At 38.2% G+C, this 13,596-nt stretch overlaps 1 protein-coding gene across 4 annotated transcripts in view; it reads right to left on the reverse strand.

The window, feature by feature from the left end:
- The window catches only part of KLHL2 (kelch like family member 2), a 65,113-nt gene that overhangs the window by 28,331 nt on the left and 23,186 nt on the right, over positions 1 to 13,596 (reverse strand). For all 4 annotated transcript variants that reach the window (XM_042808177.1, XM_042808176.1, XM_032983953.1 and 1 more), the window contains one exon: positions 306 to 468. In XM_042808177.1, the coding sequence (XP_042664111.1) occupies positions 306 to 468 (163 nt within the window). The remainder of the gene's footprint in view (positions 1 to 305; positions 469 to 13,596) is intronic.

Here is a 13,596-nt window from a genome sequence, read left to right on the forward strand (position 1 = left end):
TGCTAAAATTTTAATTCTTCTTTCCAGATTTCCTCCCCTAAGTGATGGTGCGAAATTTTAAACAGGAAGCTAGTTTCTTTCTGGTTTACAAATTGCTTGGAGACTGTATGGCCCTGATAGGCCATAAAGATGCTGCCCCTTTGTAGTTATTATAAGTATGTTCCAGACAGGATACTTCATTTCTCAAAGACATCCATATCAAATGCACAGTCTCCTCTGGGTGGGATTGGTGGGCATGGAACCCGTGTGTGTGTGTACCCACACACAAAGATATCAAGCTATATGCTATACTAATGGTAACTTGCCTGCATATGTGTTGGCCTTGTTCAAGAGATCTGTGCATGCGTGCATGTCAGCAAAAGCACGAATCCCCAAGCAGTTGATAGGATGAAGCTGGGATTCCAAAAATTCACAGCAAGTCCTTTTCACATCCTGCAGTTGCAAGAGACCAGCTGCTGGGAGCAGTACCTGTAAGAAGCAACAGGTGGTTAACACCTCAGTTCCATTCCGAGCTTACACAAGAGTATTCTCAGTATTAATAAAGAAAACAAAACAATCTGTTAAAAAGACAAAAGACTAAAGCAGAGAGGGAAATTTCAGCACTACATGACTGAAACACTTAAATCCCAACATTAACATGATTTTTCCTCCCTGGAAATACCATTTAAGACTTTAAAAAACAAGCAAAAACTCTACCATCATATTCACTGAGAGATCATTCCACAGATTATACTTCTCAGTCTTCATGTAATCTTTTCCTAATATTAATCCACAAGTTCCCTTCTTACTGTTCCCAACACTCCATAATTATATCTTATTTCCAAACCTTCAGCATTAGATATTTAAGTCAAAGTTTTCCAGACCATGATAGAATATGTAAATCTTGTTTGCATGCAAGCACTGGACATTGTACCATTTTCTAGCATTAATTATAAGCATCTTTATGCAACTGATTCCAGTAAGGACTCCATTCAGCTTCCAAAGAAGTCTGTGACCCTCCCAGAAGAATGACAAGCTTTTAAAAGCCTGGGCATATAAAATATTCTATAACTCATTAAAAATACTTATCAGTAAGGAATTAGTGTCAACGATATATCTGTCCTTCAACTTTCACAAAGCAAGCAAAATGTAAAGGAGAATTTTAAAAACTCTACAACATACATTTTTATTTGCCCAGTAAAACTTAAACATGAGATTCAGGTGAATTATAACAGCTCTTTTGAGCAAAATTCCATACTGCTATCTCCAATTTCTTCTTCACAATATTTTCATTTTCTGTGCCTTTGACAGTTATTTTAATGAGACTTCTATTTTAGAATATTCAAGTGTGAAATTAACATTAGCTTGAATCCTCACTGAGTGACAGCAGGCAAGATTTTAGCATGGAAGTCTTGCAACTGTTCACTTACAGAGGAAACTCATACTACAGGGCTGCATCAATAATAAGCAAGCAAAAAATACACCAAAGAATGGCTGCACTACTCTTCTTAATGTTAATAAAATAATTTACACAATTACTTGGGTAGAATTACAGTCAAACAAAAAGCAAACTGTTAGAACAAAAAGAGAGCTGAAAGAACAGAGTAAAACAATTTAGGAACCTGTGTAACAGTACATGAAAGCTGCAGAATATACTTCTACATTGTTGCTCTTCAGAAGAAGTTTTAATCTTAGTAACTGTAGAATCAAGTATTTGCCATCATCTCTGTAAACATCTATTTATTTGTCTTCTAAAAAGTTACTGGTATTGTTTACTGTAAACTTTTTTACTGAAACAAAACTAACAATTATGGTCCAAACTAAAACAAAAAGGACTTCAGGTGATACAACCATGTAAAGCTAGTGTCTGCTTTAAACTTAATTTTTTGGCCCCGCTTCTACTATTTATGGCTGTTCCTCTCCCTTCAGCCTGCCATATATGAAAAACATATTTCTCAAGACATTAATCCCCAATTTGAAGCAATAATCCACTGTAGCCTCTGTTTCATACGCTTGGCTATCAATGTAGTCAGCAAAAAAGAAGGATTATATATTTAACAAGAGGTTGCTTTGAATGTCAACTGTTAATGAAAGACAAAGGAAAGAAAAATACACAAACATGAATTGCACCAATACACAGACTGCTGCTAAGCAAAGTAACTAAAAAACAGTTTAAATCTTAGATGATCCTTGAAAATATCAAATAAGTAACAAAATAAAGGGAGAAGACCTGTATGTAATAGGCACGAGTGTCAGTCACGCAATTTGAAACAAATTTAGTAAGCTTAAAGGTTACTAATGACAAGGTTAAAACAGTACAGTGAACTCATTTGATTTTAGCATATGTTTATGAAAATGTGAAGATAATTATAGTAAAACAATTTATCTCGTTAGAACTCCAATATGATTAGTTATAGCAGTGGGTGAATAATTCAATTAAAAGAGAATTCTAGAATAAGATACGATCAAGAAATTACATACCAAAGATCAGGGCTAGAAACCTAATACAAGTATTTATTCACCTAAGTTGTCCTGATGAAGCAAACATTGCACACCTGCTTACAAACTCAGTAACTAATTCAAGCACAGTCCCGGACAATTTTAGGCACGTTATCAGTATAGTTGAGCAAATAACTCTGAGAACAATCCTTGACTGCTTAAGTGGATTCAGCAGAAAAATTATGTAAAATCATCATCAAATCAGTAAACAAAATGGAAATGTGAGATTCGAGAATGATGTGCAGAAAAGAATTTAAGATTTGTATGCACAGTCACACTGAGATGCTTGCTTACTCATTAACAGTAAAGCAACATTACAAGAACTAGAAGATCACTCTTCATTATGGGAAATTTACATCAGTTCTTAAATCATTGTAGTTGCGTTTGCAAAGTTACAGATTTCAATACATTTTAGTTATCAGACAACAATGCATTTAAGTCTAAATATATTTTTGTGTATTCCTCTACTAAAAAGGAAAAGAAAGGCCATGTGCATCAAATTTATCCCATTGAAATTATACATTGGGCTTTGGTTACTAGGCAACGAGAGCTGTGATAACATCTAGCTATTTTAATTTATACCTATAGAACTGTTATCCTGGAAGCTGTAACGACCTGCATTTAAAAACACAGCTTTATCATAGGCAGACTCACTCTGCTGAAGCCAGGGACAGAAGTACATAGGAAAGAAAGACCAAAACAACCCAAACTCCTCTGAAACCCATAAAAAAAGACTATATTAAAACTGCAGTACAGGTTAAGTTTAACTGGTACTGATGCTAAATTGGTAGGCTACAGCTCAGATTTATTTCCAAAAATAGCCAGTAGAGGGTATCCTAACTTTCCTTTAAAGATCAAAAATACTTTAATATGCATGCTGCTCTGTACTGCAAGAAAATCAGAGCGGGGAAAAAAAAAAAAAAAAAATCATCTCCAATTGCTTATTCTATGAAAATGTATCCTCATCACAGTGGTGGTTGTTTTTATAATCAAAGAAACTGAACAGATTATTATTACAGATGGCAAGTAAGAAATTACATATTCTCTTTTTTGTGTCAAAGTCATGGTGATGAATCTTGGAATGACTGCTAGATTTCCTAGAGCCAATCATTTAACCCTTACAAGTCTTTGAAGACTATTCCCTGGTTATCTCCTGGTTCTCCTTCCTGCAGTGACACTCCTAGTCCCAAGTGTGTGTGCACCAGCCACGCCAAATACACCTTTCCAACCCCACTGAGACAAAAAGGACTGTGACCAGGTGTAAGTATGGGTTTTAAAATCCACCTGTAGCGTCACCTGCATAGGCAGGAGGGATCCACTTAAGGCCCTAAACTTGGGTCCCTTTTCACAGGAACAGATTCAAGCCCTTCAAAATAACTCAGCTAGATCATCAACCCATATGCGAGCCTGCTACCCTCTCCTGTGGCCCTTCAGATACCTGTTGGGAATACGTTAAGGGCTGAGGGTACTGATGTTCCCTGCTGCTTTTCTCCCTCTGTTTTTCCAGACAGCATCATGATTCTGATCACCCTTGTGCAGCTGGACATATTTACCTCACGTAACCAAAACACGTGCCTTGAGCTCTGAGGTGAGGAGGCAGGCACCTCTCCAGTTACGTGTGACCCACCAGTTCACCAGAAATACGTTTAAAACGGTCTCAGGGAGACGTGGCCTGTGTGTCAGACCAACAAACCCCTACAATGGAAGAAGGCTCAGAGGAGATGGACAGGGTGATTAACTCAGGGAAGAAATTTAAGGAACGAGCACCAAGTGGCGTAAAGAAAACTGAGCTTATCTCAACACAAGGGGGACTGGAGGGTAACCCTTGTTTTAGATATATGGCTGTACCAGTGAGTCATCAGGTTGTGTGTAAACAGCCTTCTCTGAGATAATTAGTAGCGTAATGTCTTACCCAGCTAGTCAGACCAGCGGAGGGAGAGTTATATATGTGGCTCAGCCCAACATAAAAGTATGAAAACTGAGCAACCAACAGAAGGAGCTCTGAAGATAGCAACAGTGTTGAGCTGGCTTTAGCCCACGTATTCCTTTCCTGGTGAACTGGGGATGCTCAACATCTTGACAGTGGGCATACAGAGACCAGTAATGGGAATCACTTCTGCATGGTGATCCAAAAGTATATTCCAATTGCTCTATCACGCTTGTGTTGTGATTTCAGTATATTGCTGTATCTCTCTGATAAATCAAAACATAGCACTATGCAGCACCAAGTATCTTCAAATCAGTGAATTTTATATCAAACATTAAACCCTCCTCATGGACTATCTAGGAAAAGCTGGTCAGAGAAGTTGCCCTGGAGTGCCTCCACACCAGACAAGGGAGATCATCCTACCCCAAAGGCTGCTAGATGACCTAATGGGCATCCCTTCACAGTGTATTCACAAAGTTCAGTGCCACACTCTCCTTCACACAGCCCCTTGCTCCCACAAGTTCGCACCACTTTACGCAACACAAGCTTTTAGTAACTGTCCCGATCGTTGAGAATGGAGGAACAAGCCCAGTGGAAGGGGCCACCAAGATGATCAGAGGGATGGAGCAAGTGATATTTCAAGGAGAGGCTAAGAAAACTGAATTTGTTCAGCCATAAAAGTGAAGACAAAGGGGATATCTTATTACTGTCCACAACCTAATGTGAGCCTAGAGAAGAGTGAGCCAGACTGTTCTTGAAGATGCATAGCAGTGGGATAACAGGCAAGTAGGAACACAGGAAAATCTGACTGGAAAAAAAAGGTCCCTCAAGCTGCTTTAACTGGACCTGATCTCAAGAAGTTCAACACAAAGTAAAATTTAAATTGATTAAAGCTTTCTGCATGATTTAAATCCATTTGATTCAGTAATTTTATATCAATCCATGCTATCATCTTTGCACTCTTCTTTGTACTGATAGATTCTTCTAGCCAGAACATATTGGGCTACCTGCAGTATGGAGATGATTTCAGCAATATTTTCATCTCTATTTTTAAATTTCCTCATATTTCTTTAAGGTTTTTGTCATTAATTCTTGCCTAAATTCAAATTGATACCCACCAACAATGTATTAAGATCAGTATAATGCCAATATGAAAATAATGAAAGAATATATTGCAGGTTTTGGGAACAGGATCCCACAGCATAAACAAACCCAAAATTTCTCAGAACATTAAAGTACTTTGCAAGCAAACAAGCCAATAAAAATCAAAGTAGTGTACACCAAGAGAATTGAATAATGTGCTGTCTAAAACAGAAAAATTTCATTCTCTATTCACAGGGAGGTGAAAGAAAATAAATCTGTAAGATTAGGAAAGAGACTAACCTAGGAAAGCAGATGTGTGGGTATCCGAACACAGTACAGTACAACACAGACGCAGACAGAAGAGCAAGTTATATCCTTGCTAATTGCAGACATTCCATATTTTCAGTTACAACACTGATACGTAATAAATTTCAGAAAGAGGAGGTTATGTTAATGCCCATCATAAAACAAATCTTGAGGAAATACAGTGAAGTTTAACCTCTATTTCTATGGTTTAAATAATCATTTCATCAAACTGAACTCCTTTACTTGCTGTTTATACTACCATGGCAAAAGGAAAAAGGAAATGAAAATAATTGTCAAAGACCATCCAAATTATTTTTTTATTCTCATCTACATGCATCTGTGCTGTAATTAAAACTGTGGTTTGTAACTGAAGTGTAGTCTAGGTTCTAGTAAAATCATTCAGCACTGCATTGAAATTATGCTATTTGGGAGTATGCATACAAAAACACTAAAATAGATACAAATATTTTAACATTTGCATCTGTGGAATAAAATGTAGAAGGTTCCAATTTTGGAAAATTCAACTCTGCTAGCATTTCTATACGAACAACATATGCAAGTTAAGTGCACTGTTCCAGTGTTAACAGACACAAATAAGATGCTGCACTGCATTTAAAGATATATGCGAGCTGCAAGTTTAGAACATGATACCATGAATCTTATAAAATACACTTTCTAACATACTTGACTTTATAGGCTCTTGCACAGTGAAGACTTGCATATATTTATATAAATATAAATTTATCGTCTAGCTTAATGAGCACCATTCAATTAAAAATCAGGTGCGGGTGGCATTTATATAGTATCAGAGAAAGGAATCGGACTGCTAATCAAGATACAGTCCTACTCCTTCACATTCCCTTAGCACTAGACACAAATTGGTAGCGCACCATTTCAGTTCAAAAGAAGCAAATAATCATGATAATGTAATATTTTGAATGACTGGCATGATCTACAAAATTGTAAGCAGCTCCCAACATGGAAAGCAGTGTAACAGATTAAAACATTGCTTAAGGAAAAAGTAACTGTTTTACATTCCTGCTTTTTAACCAGCCTCATCATCTGTACTTAAGAGTCCACTTCAGTTAGTGATACACAACTTACAGGAAGTAACGGATTTGCTCAAAAATTGTCTTTTAAAGAGATAACACTTTAGAAGACTAGTCTGGATGAACTACTAATCATTAGGTAAAGCATTTGTGGTGGAGGTGGGTTTTTTCATTGTTTTTTTTTGAAGGAGGCATGTATGGAAATTTTGAGAGGGATTTGAGATGCACGTAGGGGTTGCTCAAATCTAGAAACAAGATTCATGAAGCAAACGAAGTAACAGGAGGGTCACTTTAATCAAGTAATACACTATTAATAGCATCCATCTGGTGTACATGGAGAACCATGCAGTCTTGTTTGGCTTGAGGGTTCTCCTACATCTTCTTTACCAGAACAGTGCCCTAACCACCACGTAAAAAGCACATTTTGGCTTAAGCCTCCACACAAGAGAGACAGATTGATTTTCTATTCTGATGGTTATTTTTGTTAACAGTCATGAGCTTAGCCTTTCATATCCTCTTCTGTTAAAAGATACTGGAAATAGAAATGAAACATTGTCTCACTTGGAGTGAAACATTCTTGAACCTAAAATAATTTTAGTTAGAAATTTAGACCTTTCTTTCAGTGAAAAAAAATTGTAGACATTTCGATTTGACAGAAACAGAGGTTTTGATTTGAAGTTTGGTCACTGAATTTAAGTATATGTACAGTAAGTAAAATGAAAGCTCAGAATCCTTCATCATACTGTAATTCAGTGCTTAAAAGATTATACGGCTCCATAAAAATACCTTCATATTTTCTTAGGGACAGGATAATTTAAACAAGACTAACTAGAGTCTGAACAAAACCACTTGCTGCTGATGCTCTGTCATTCAGAAACTGGACAATTTAACTGTGGGAGCTGAATTGCTAACCAGTCAAAAGATATACAAAGCTCCTCTGCAGAAGGATTAAAAAAAGATGAAAAAATTAAGTAGGCGGGATAACATAATTCACACTGTGTGGTCTTCGATCTTTCTGTAAAGGCTGACCCACATAAAGGATCGCTGTATCAGCTGATGCATTTAGCTACTGTGCTTCAGCTATAGGATTTACCCGAAACATCTCACACCTTCAGTACCAGACCAGTCTCAGACCCCAGATACACACACTGAGTTTAGGTATACCAAAGGTTACTATGATAGAAATATTTTTAAAATAATCCCTAAAACTAAAGGCATAAAAGGCTGACAGAAGAATCAAAATGTTCATGTGCTACGTTTCCCAAAGTATAAAAGACAACTTTGGGGGGACTGAGGTGGAGGGCATTGAGGAAGGAATTGTTTGTTGGGGTTTTTTTCTACTTTACAGACTGACTGACTTGTAACAAACCAGGCTTGTTCTCCTAGTATAACTGCATATTCGCTGGCAATCTTAAAGAGAGGGGTTGAAACACCGTTTGCAAAACCCTAACACACCTGTGCTGGAAACACACAGCAGTGTAAGTGGGATAACAGATTGTGAACCTCTGACTTCCTACTATCCCACCCTCAGGTACAGAAGGTGCACCCATACCACTAGGTTTTATATTAATACAAAACCAAGAACTAAGGACAACAGAAATAGCATGAGGTAGAAATATTTTGTGTGCATGGTGCTTATCTTCAATACAAAAATTGTGTCAAGATTAACATCTAATGTGCAATAAATGGCCCTTCAGTGGACTCAAAAGACATCTGATTACTCAGCTTTCAGCATGAGTTATGTTTTTATATTTTATTGAGATTATCTTTTACTTACTCAGTTTCCCACAGCAGACCATATTTATATTCTCTTAGAAAGGTCACAGAGAATAACTCCTCAAAAAAAACAACCCCAAAACATTAACTTAATTATTAAATTTGCTACTAAGCCTAATCTGGATGCTGTGCTTATAAAATTCAGGTATGTAGGGGCAGACTTAACACAGCAAATGGCATCTCTGGCATCCCATTTGAAAATTTTTTCAGATAAAGGTTCAATCCATACGTTTCATGATTTAAAGCATGACCAATATCCAGAAAACAGAAACATTTTCAAGGCGGCCTTTATTCAGCTTCCAGAAATTTAATCTTTTGTGTAGCAACATACTGCTGAACTCACAAGTGAGAGGGGTCAAACATGCAGTCTCTTCTTTAAGTGGCTTAACTCATGAACACCTTGAATTTTACAGGGAGGTGGACAGGCACACATGCATTCATTTGCACAGAACGCTCTAAATACGAGCAAATTACCTCTCTGCTTTAAGTTGGCAAGGGCTGTCTTTCAGGTTTTGCCACAGGCAGCTTTATGGTCATGCACCAAAATAGACATGTGGATGCCTACGGTAAAGGTCATCGCCGAGACGAAAGTAACTGCTTTCATCCGACTCGACAGAGAAGAGTCTCTAACACAACCTAGAAGCGTGATGATTTTAAAGATCACAGACTCAGAAAAGTTGCACAAGCTGTTCAGACTGAGAAGGCAGTTTACATACAAAAGTTCTTATTCATTAATGTCTGGTTAAAGGGCAACCACATCCTAGTGAGGCAGGATGAAGGCACCAGGTTTTTAGAATCAAAAAGCTTGTGATCTCAGTCCTGATTACTTCTGACCTACTCATGGGTTATCATTTCTGTTACCCTCCCCCCCCCCTTTTTTTTTTTTTTTTAAATAGTCTATTCAAGTCTAAACTCTTTAGGGCCATACCATACAGCTTGTTGCTATAACACCTCTCACAACAGAATCCCAGTCATAGTTTGCCCATAAAACAAACAGTTAAAAATATTTTCCAGGCTAGCTTAGAACTTTACAGTTTTTTAGCTAAGTGTATGTTCAAATAATGGGCTAAATCACTGTCTTCTAAAAAGAAAAAGCAATGCATCCCTCTCGTCAACTGCATGAAAAAAGATAATCTCCGAGTTCCCTTCTGCATGCTCTTCCATTTGCATGTTCTTCCCACACTATTTTTAGAAGGCAAACACCCTTCTGGTGTAGAAGCTGAGTACTTCCAAACAGTTCCAAAATCAACCTTAAGTCATACTAATAATGAAAATACAGGGATAAGTACGTATTAGACCAAAGCTATAGTCTGTTCACCTCAGGTCATTTACGAACATCCATCCTCATCCCCTACCAGAGTGCATGAAACCCCACAGTCCAGAGCAAATCAACCACAACAGAGAATGCTTCCTTGAAACATAAGGAATAGTTTGCTCTTGAAGCACAAGGATGCATCTTGCCTTCTAGAACAGCACTTCTAGTTAGGTAAAAACAAACTTGCCTTGACAAAAACTGGCAGTGCTCGGTGCTTCGCAGTTAAGTAAATACAAGGGCTGCAACAGGGCAAGAGCCTAGTCTTCCAGGTTTGAAAGCAGACAGTAAAAGATTGTGGTGGTGGCTATGGTTCCAGTTGGTGGGTCAGGGATGCAGGATTCTTTTAGGAGTGGGAGAATGGTACAAGATAAAGAGGAAGAAATAGCAAAAAAATTTGCCCTTCTTTAGAACTGCTTTTGTCTAGTTCTTCTGCAACCAGCCAGAGATCTCTCTCACACTCTCAGCCACACTGGAAGCAAATTTGGTGGCTGGCTCAAGACAGAATCTGTTATGTCCTCCTCCCTTCCCCAATATGTAGTTAAACTCAGTATTTACTGAAACGAAGCTTTAGAGCACTGCTCTGCTTCCATCAGCACCATCCCTTCCTCTGTCTTTCCCCATCCCCCTTCCACAGAGGAGAGGAAAAGGAAACCTGGGATGGAGGAAAGTAGAACAGGTCAACCCAACCCTGATGTGGACTTCATATGCTCTCACCTAATTAGGGAGGTAAACTGTATAGAGTGAAAATACCTGCTTTGAAACCCAGTATATCTAATGGCAACCCCAGGTTCACAGGGGTTCATTTCCAAACCAACCGGTGCAGCTAGAAGATCAGACCGCTCACCTTTTACATCCTAAGCAGCTCCTCTCATGCATTTTGCAGCAACAGGCTTTATTCATTAGGCATCCATTGTTTAAGAGTAATAACAACAATAATATATATACACGTAGGTTTCATGCACTCTTCTCTCTAGGTATCCTAAAGAAAAGCTTACTGTCTTTCAGCATACGTAACTAACTCGCTCTTTGACCCTTAAAAAGGGTATGTAGAGTCTCTGAAGCAAACAGATATTGGAGGAAAAATAGTCCTCCTTTCTCATCTCACAGTCAACCTAACAAAGGTCTGCATGCTCTCTTTCTCTTAAATGATAGCTCTTCCATGTCTTTAACAGCTTTAAGCCTCTCCCCAAAGCGTGCTATTCCTATCGTATTTCAGACCATCCAGCACAGTGTTACAGGTCAGAACACAGATTACAGATACAAGGACATACAGATGCCGCTGCACAATTTTTACACTCCTTTTTAAAGCCACTACTTCACAATGAGCAAAAGTTTTTCTAAGGTGACTACAGTATGTTATTCTATTCTAGGAAAAGTTGTTAATGTAAAACATAGCAATACGTAGGAGTAATTCAAATTTTTCTTTTCATGCATTACTTTACACTTTCCAACATTAAATTTGGTCTGCAATCATGCTAGCCCAACATCTAGCTAAGCTACAAAGCAGTGAAATTTTCTATTTTTGTCTGGTCTTGAAAAAAATCCTTAAACCAGCTTATCACCTACATCTTTTGCTACCTACTTTTCAAAACTAAAGAAAACCCATCCTTCTTTGGAAGCTTGTGACATATTACAACCATTTTGATACAGTGGAAACCAACTATTTATTCCTATTTGTTCCTATGCTCCCTAGGGATTTTTTGATCTATTTATTGCTCATCATGTGACAATTTAGGAGGGATTATAACTAACTTGACTTTCAAAAGGCTTTGCTATGGTTATTTCTGGACCACTCAAAAAATTACAGGAGGTTTTTAGGAGCTATGAACAACCCGTAAGTAGAATTATAAAACGTACAGACAGTTTGAACTTCCCTTATGTTACCTGACACTAACAGAAGAAAAATCCTTGATAGTCTCTCTAATGCTCAGGATCACTAGTGACATTGTAACGATTAACTAAAATGTGAGCTGAAACGGCAAGGAATAGACAGGTAGAGAATATAACATTTTTATACAGTCTCAGCCACCTCACTTGGGAAGTTTCTTCTCTGTGGGTGTGCAAGAATAACTTTATACATATATGCCTATAAAATCCTTTTTGCCCTAGTGATCTGATATTCATTTGCTTCTGTGTCTCATCTCTTGACCATTTGTCTAATTCTATCCTTGATCTGTAAAAGGATGCACCTTACACAATTTGTTGGCATAACTGGGACTTTCTACCTTAATTAGTTTTTGGCACCTTGCTCATGCGTGGCTCTGGCAGCCTACACACTCTCCTAAATCACTCTTTAAAGAAACAATGTGCAGGAAATGAACAGGTGCTATATTTAGAACTGCAGTGCTGAGTAAAAGTGTTTTATTCTTTTTATCATTTAAATTAAACATGCCTGTTTAAATCTCTCAGAGACTTCCCATCCACCTCCCACAGTGATCAGAATCATATGCTTCTAAAGTGCAGGATTACAGATCAGTATGTCTTCTATAATGTACTCCTGCCTCAACCCCACTTCTGTCTTACCCCATCAACTCCTCCATGAGTTTCTGATTCATTCCTTGGCTCTCGCTTAGACCATGCTGACACAGCCAAGCTACAAGCCTCTTCACCGCCTTTGCGCCGAAGTCTCTCTTCCAAATAAGCAGAAATAAGTGTTTTTAGCCACCTCCCACCCCCAAAAAACATCTTCTGAAGGAACAAAGATTGTGAGATAGGGAAAAATCTGTGATTCAGTCCGTAAGACCTCAGTCTTTCTCCAGAAGTTCAAGACTCTCTGCCTCCCACACACACTGGCACTTGATAGTCCAAGACAGTCTTTTACAGCCTCAGGACAATTTTCATTCACTCATACCTTTTGATCCACACTTTAGATTCATCTTTATCTCTTGTGCTCATTCTCAGTTCTGGTTTTGCCTTATGTATTTCTCTTTAGCAACTACAGCCTGGTGGGCAACAGCTCAAATTTCCATTTAGGTATCTTTTCACTCTTACAAGGCTCATACCTTTCTGCCTACCCAATTATCTGTATGAACACAGTTCTGGGATCTCTCATTCAGCAAGACCATAGCAAAAAAAAAAAAAAAAAAAAAAAAAAAAAAATTATGAAAAGATTCATTGGCTGGAAAACACCAGCAAAATGTGAATAAAGCATCACTTGGAGGACAGAGGGAGCAAGGTATCTTCAGAAAAGAAAAGAAAGGAAAAAAAAAGCCGGGAATGTAAAAATGTGAACGCCTTGGGGAAAGAGTAGTTGCCATATCTCTACAACATCTGCTTCTCCTGGTTCTGATGGTCCTGCCACTGTTTTTCTCTCTGCCTTAACCAAAGCTACAGCTGTACAGAAACAGCAGTTGCCTTCTCTACAAACTCCTTCTGCTACCTACCTGCCTCCTGGAACTTCACCTCTATAACCAAGCAGAGAGAATAGTAAATAATTTTATCCCTAAATGAAGCATGAATTGTATTTATTGAGTTTGTCTTAAAACATAATTTGGCAAGGTCTGCGCTCTGGGTGAAGCACCAGAGTGCAAAGGGTGGTGTTGAGCAGACATGCGAAGAGACTTTTTAGCCCAGCTCAAGACAGAGCCAAGACCACAGCTGAGTGTTTCTGGCTGCATCGATCTGTGTGGCTGGCCACGTGTCCGTGTGCTGTATACGTGTGA

This window comes from Tyto alba, unplaced genomic scaffold, assembly GCF_018691265.1.
Source record: "Tyto alba isolate M040663 unplaced genomic scaffold, T.alba_DEE_v4.0 Super-Scaffold_6, whole genome shotgun sequence".
Classification (NCBI taxonomy): Eukaryota; Metazoa; Chordata; class Aves; order Strigiformes; family Tytonidae; genus Tyto; species Tyto alba.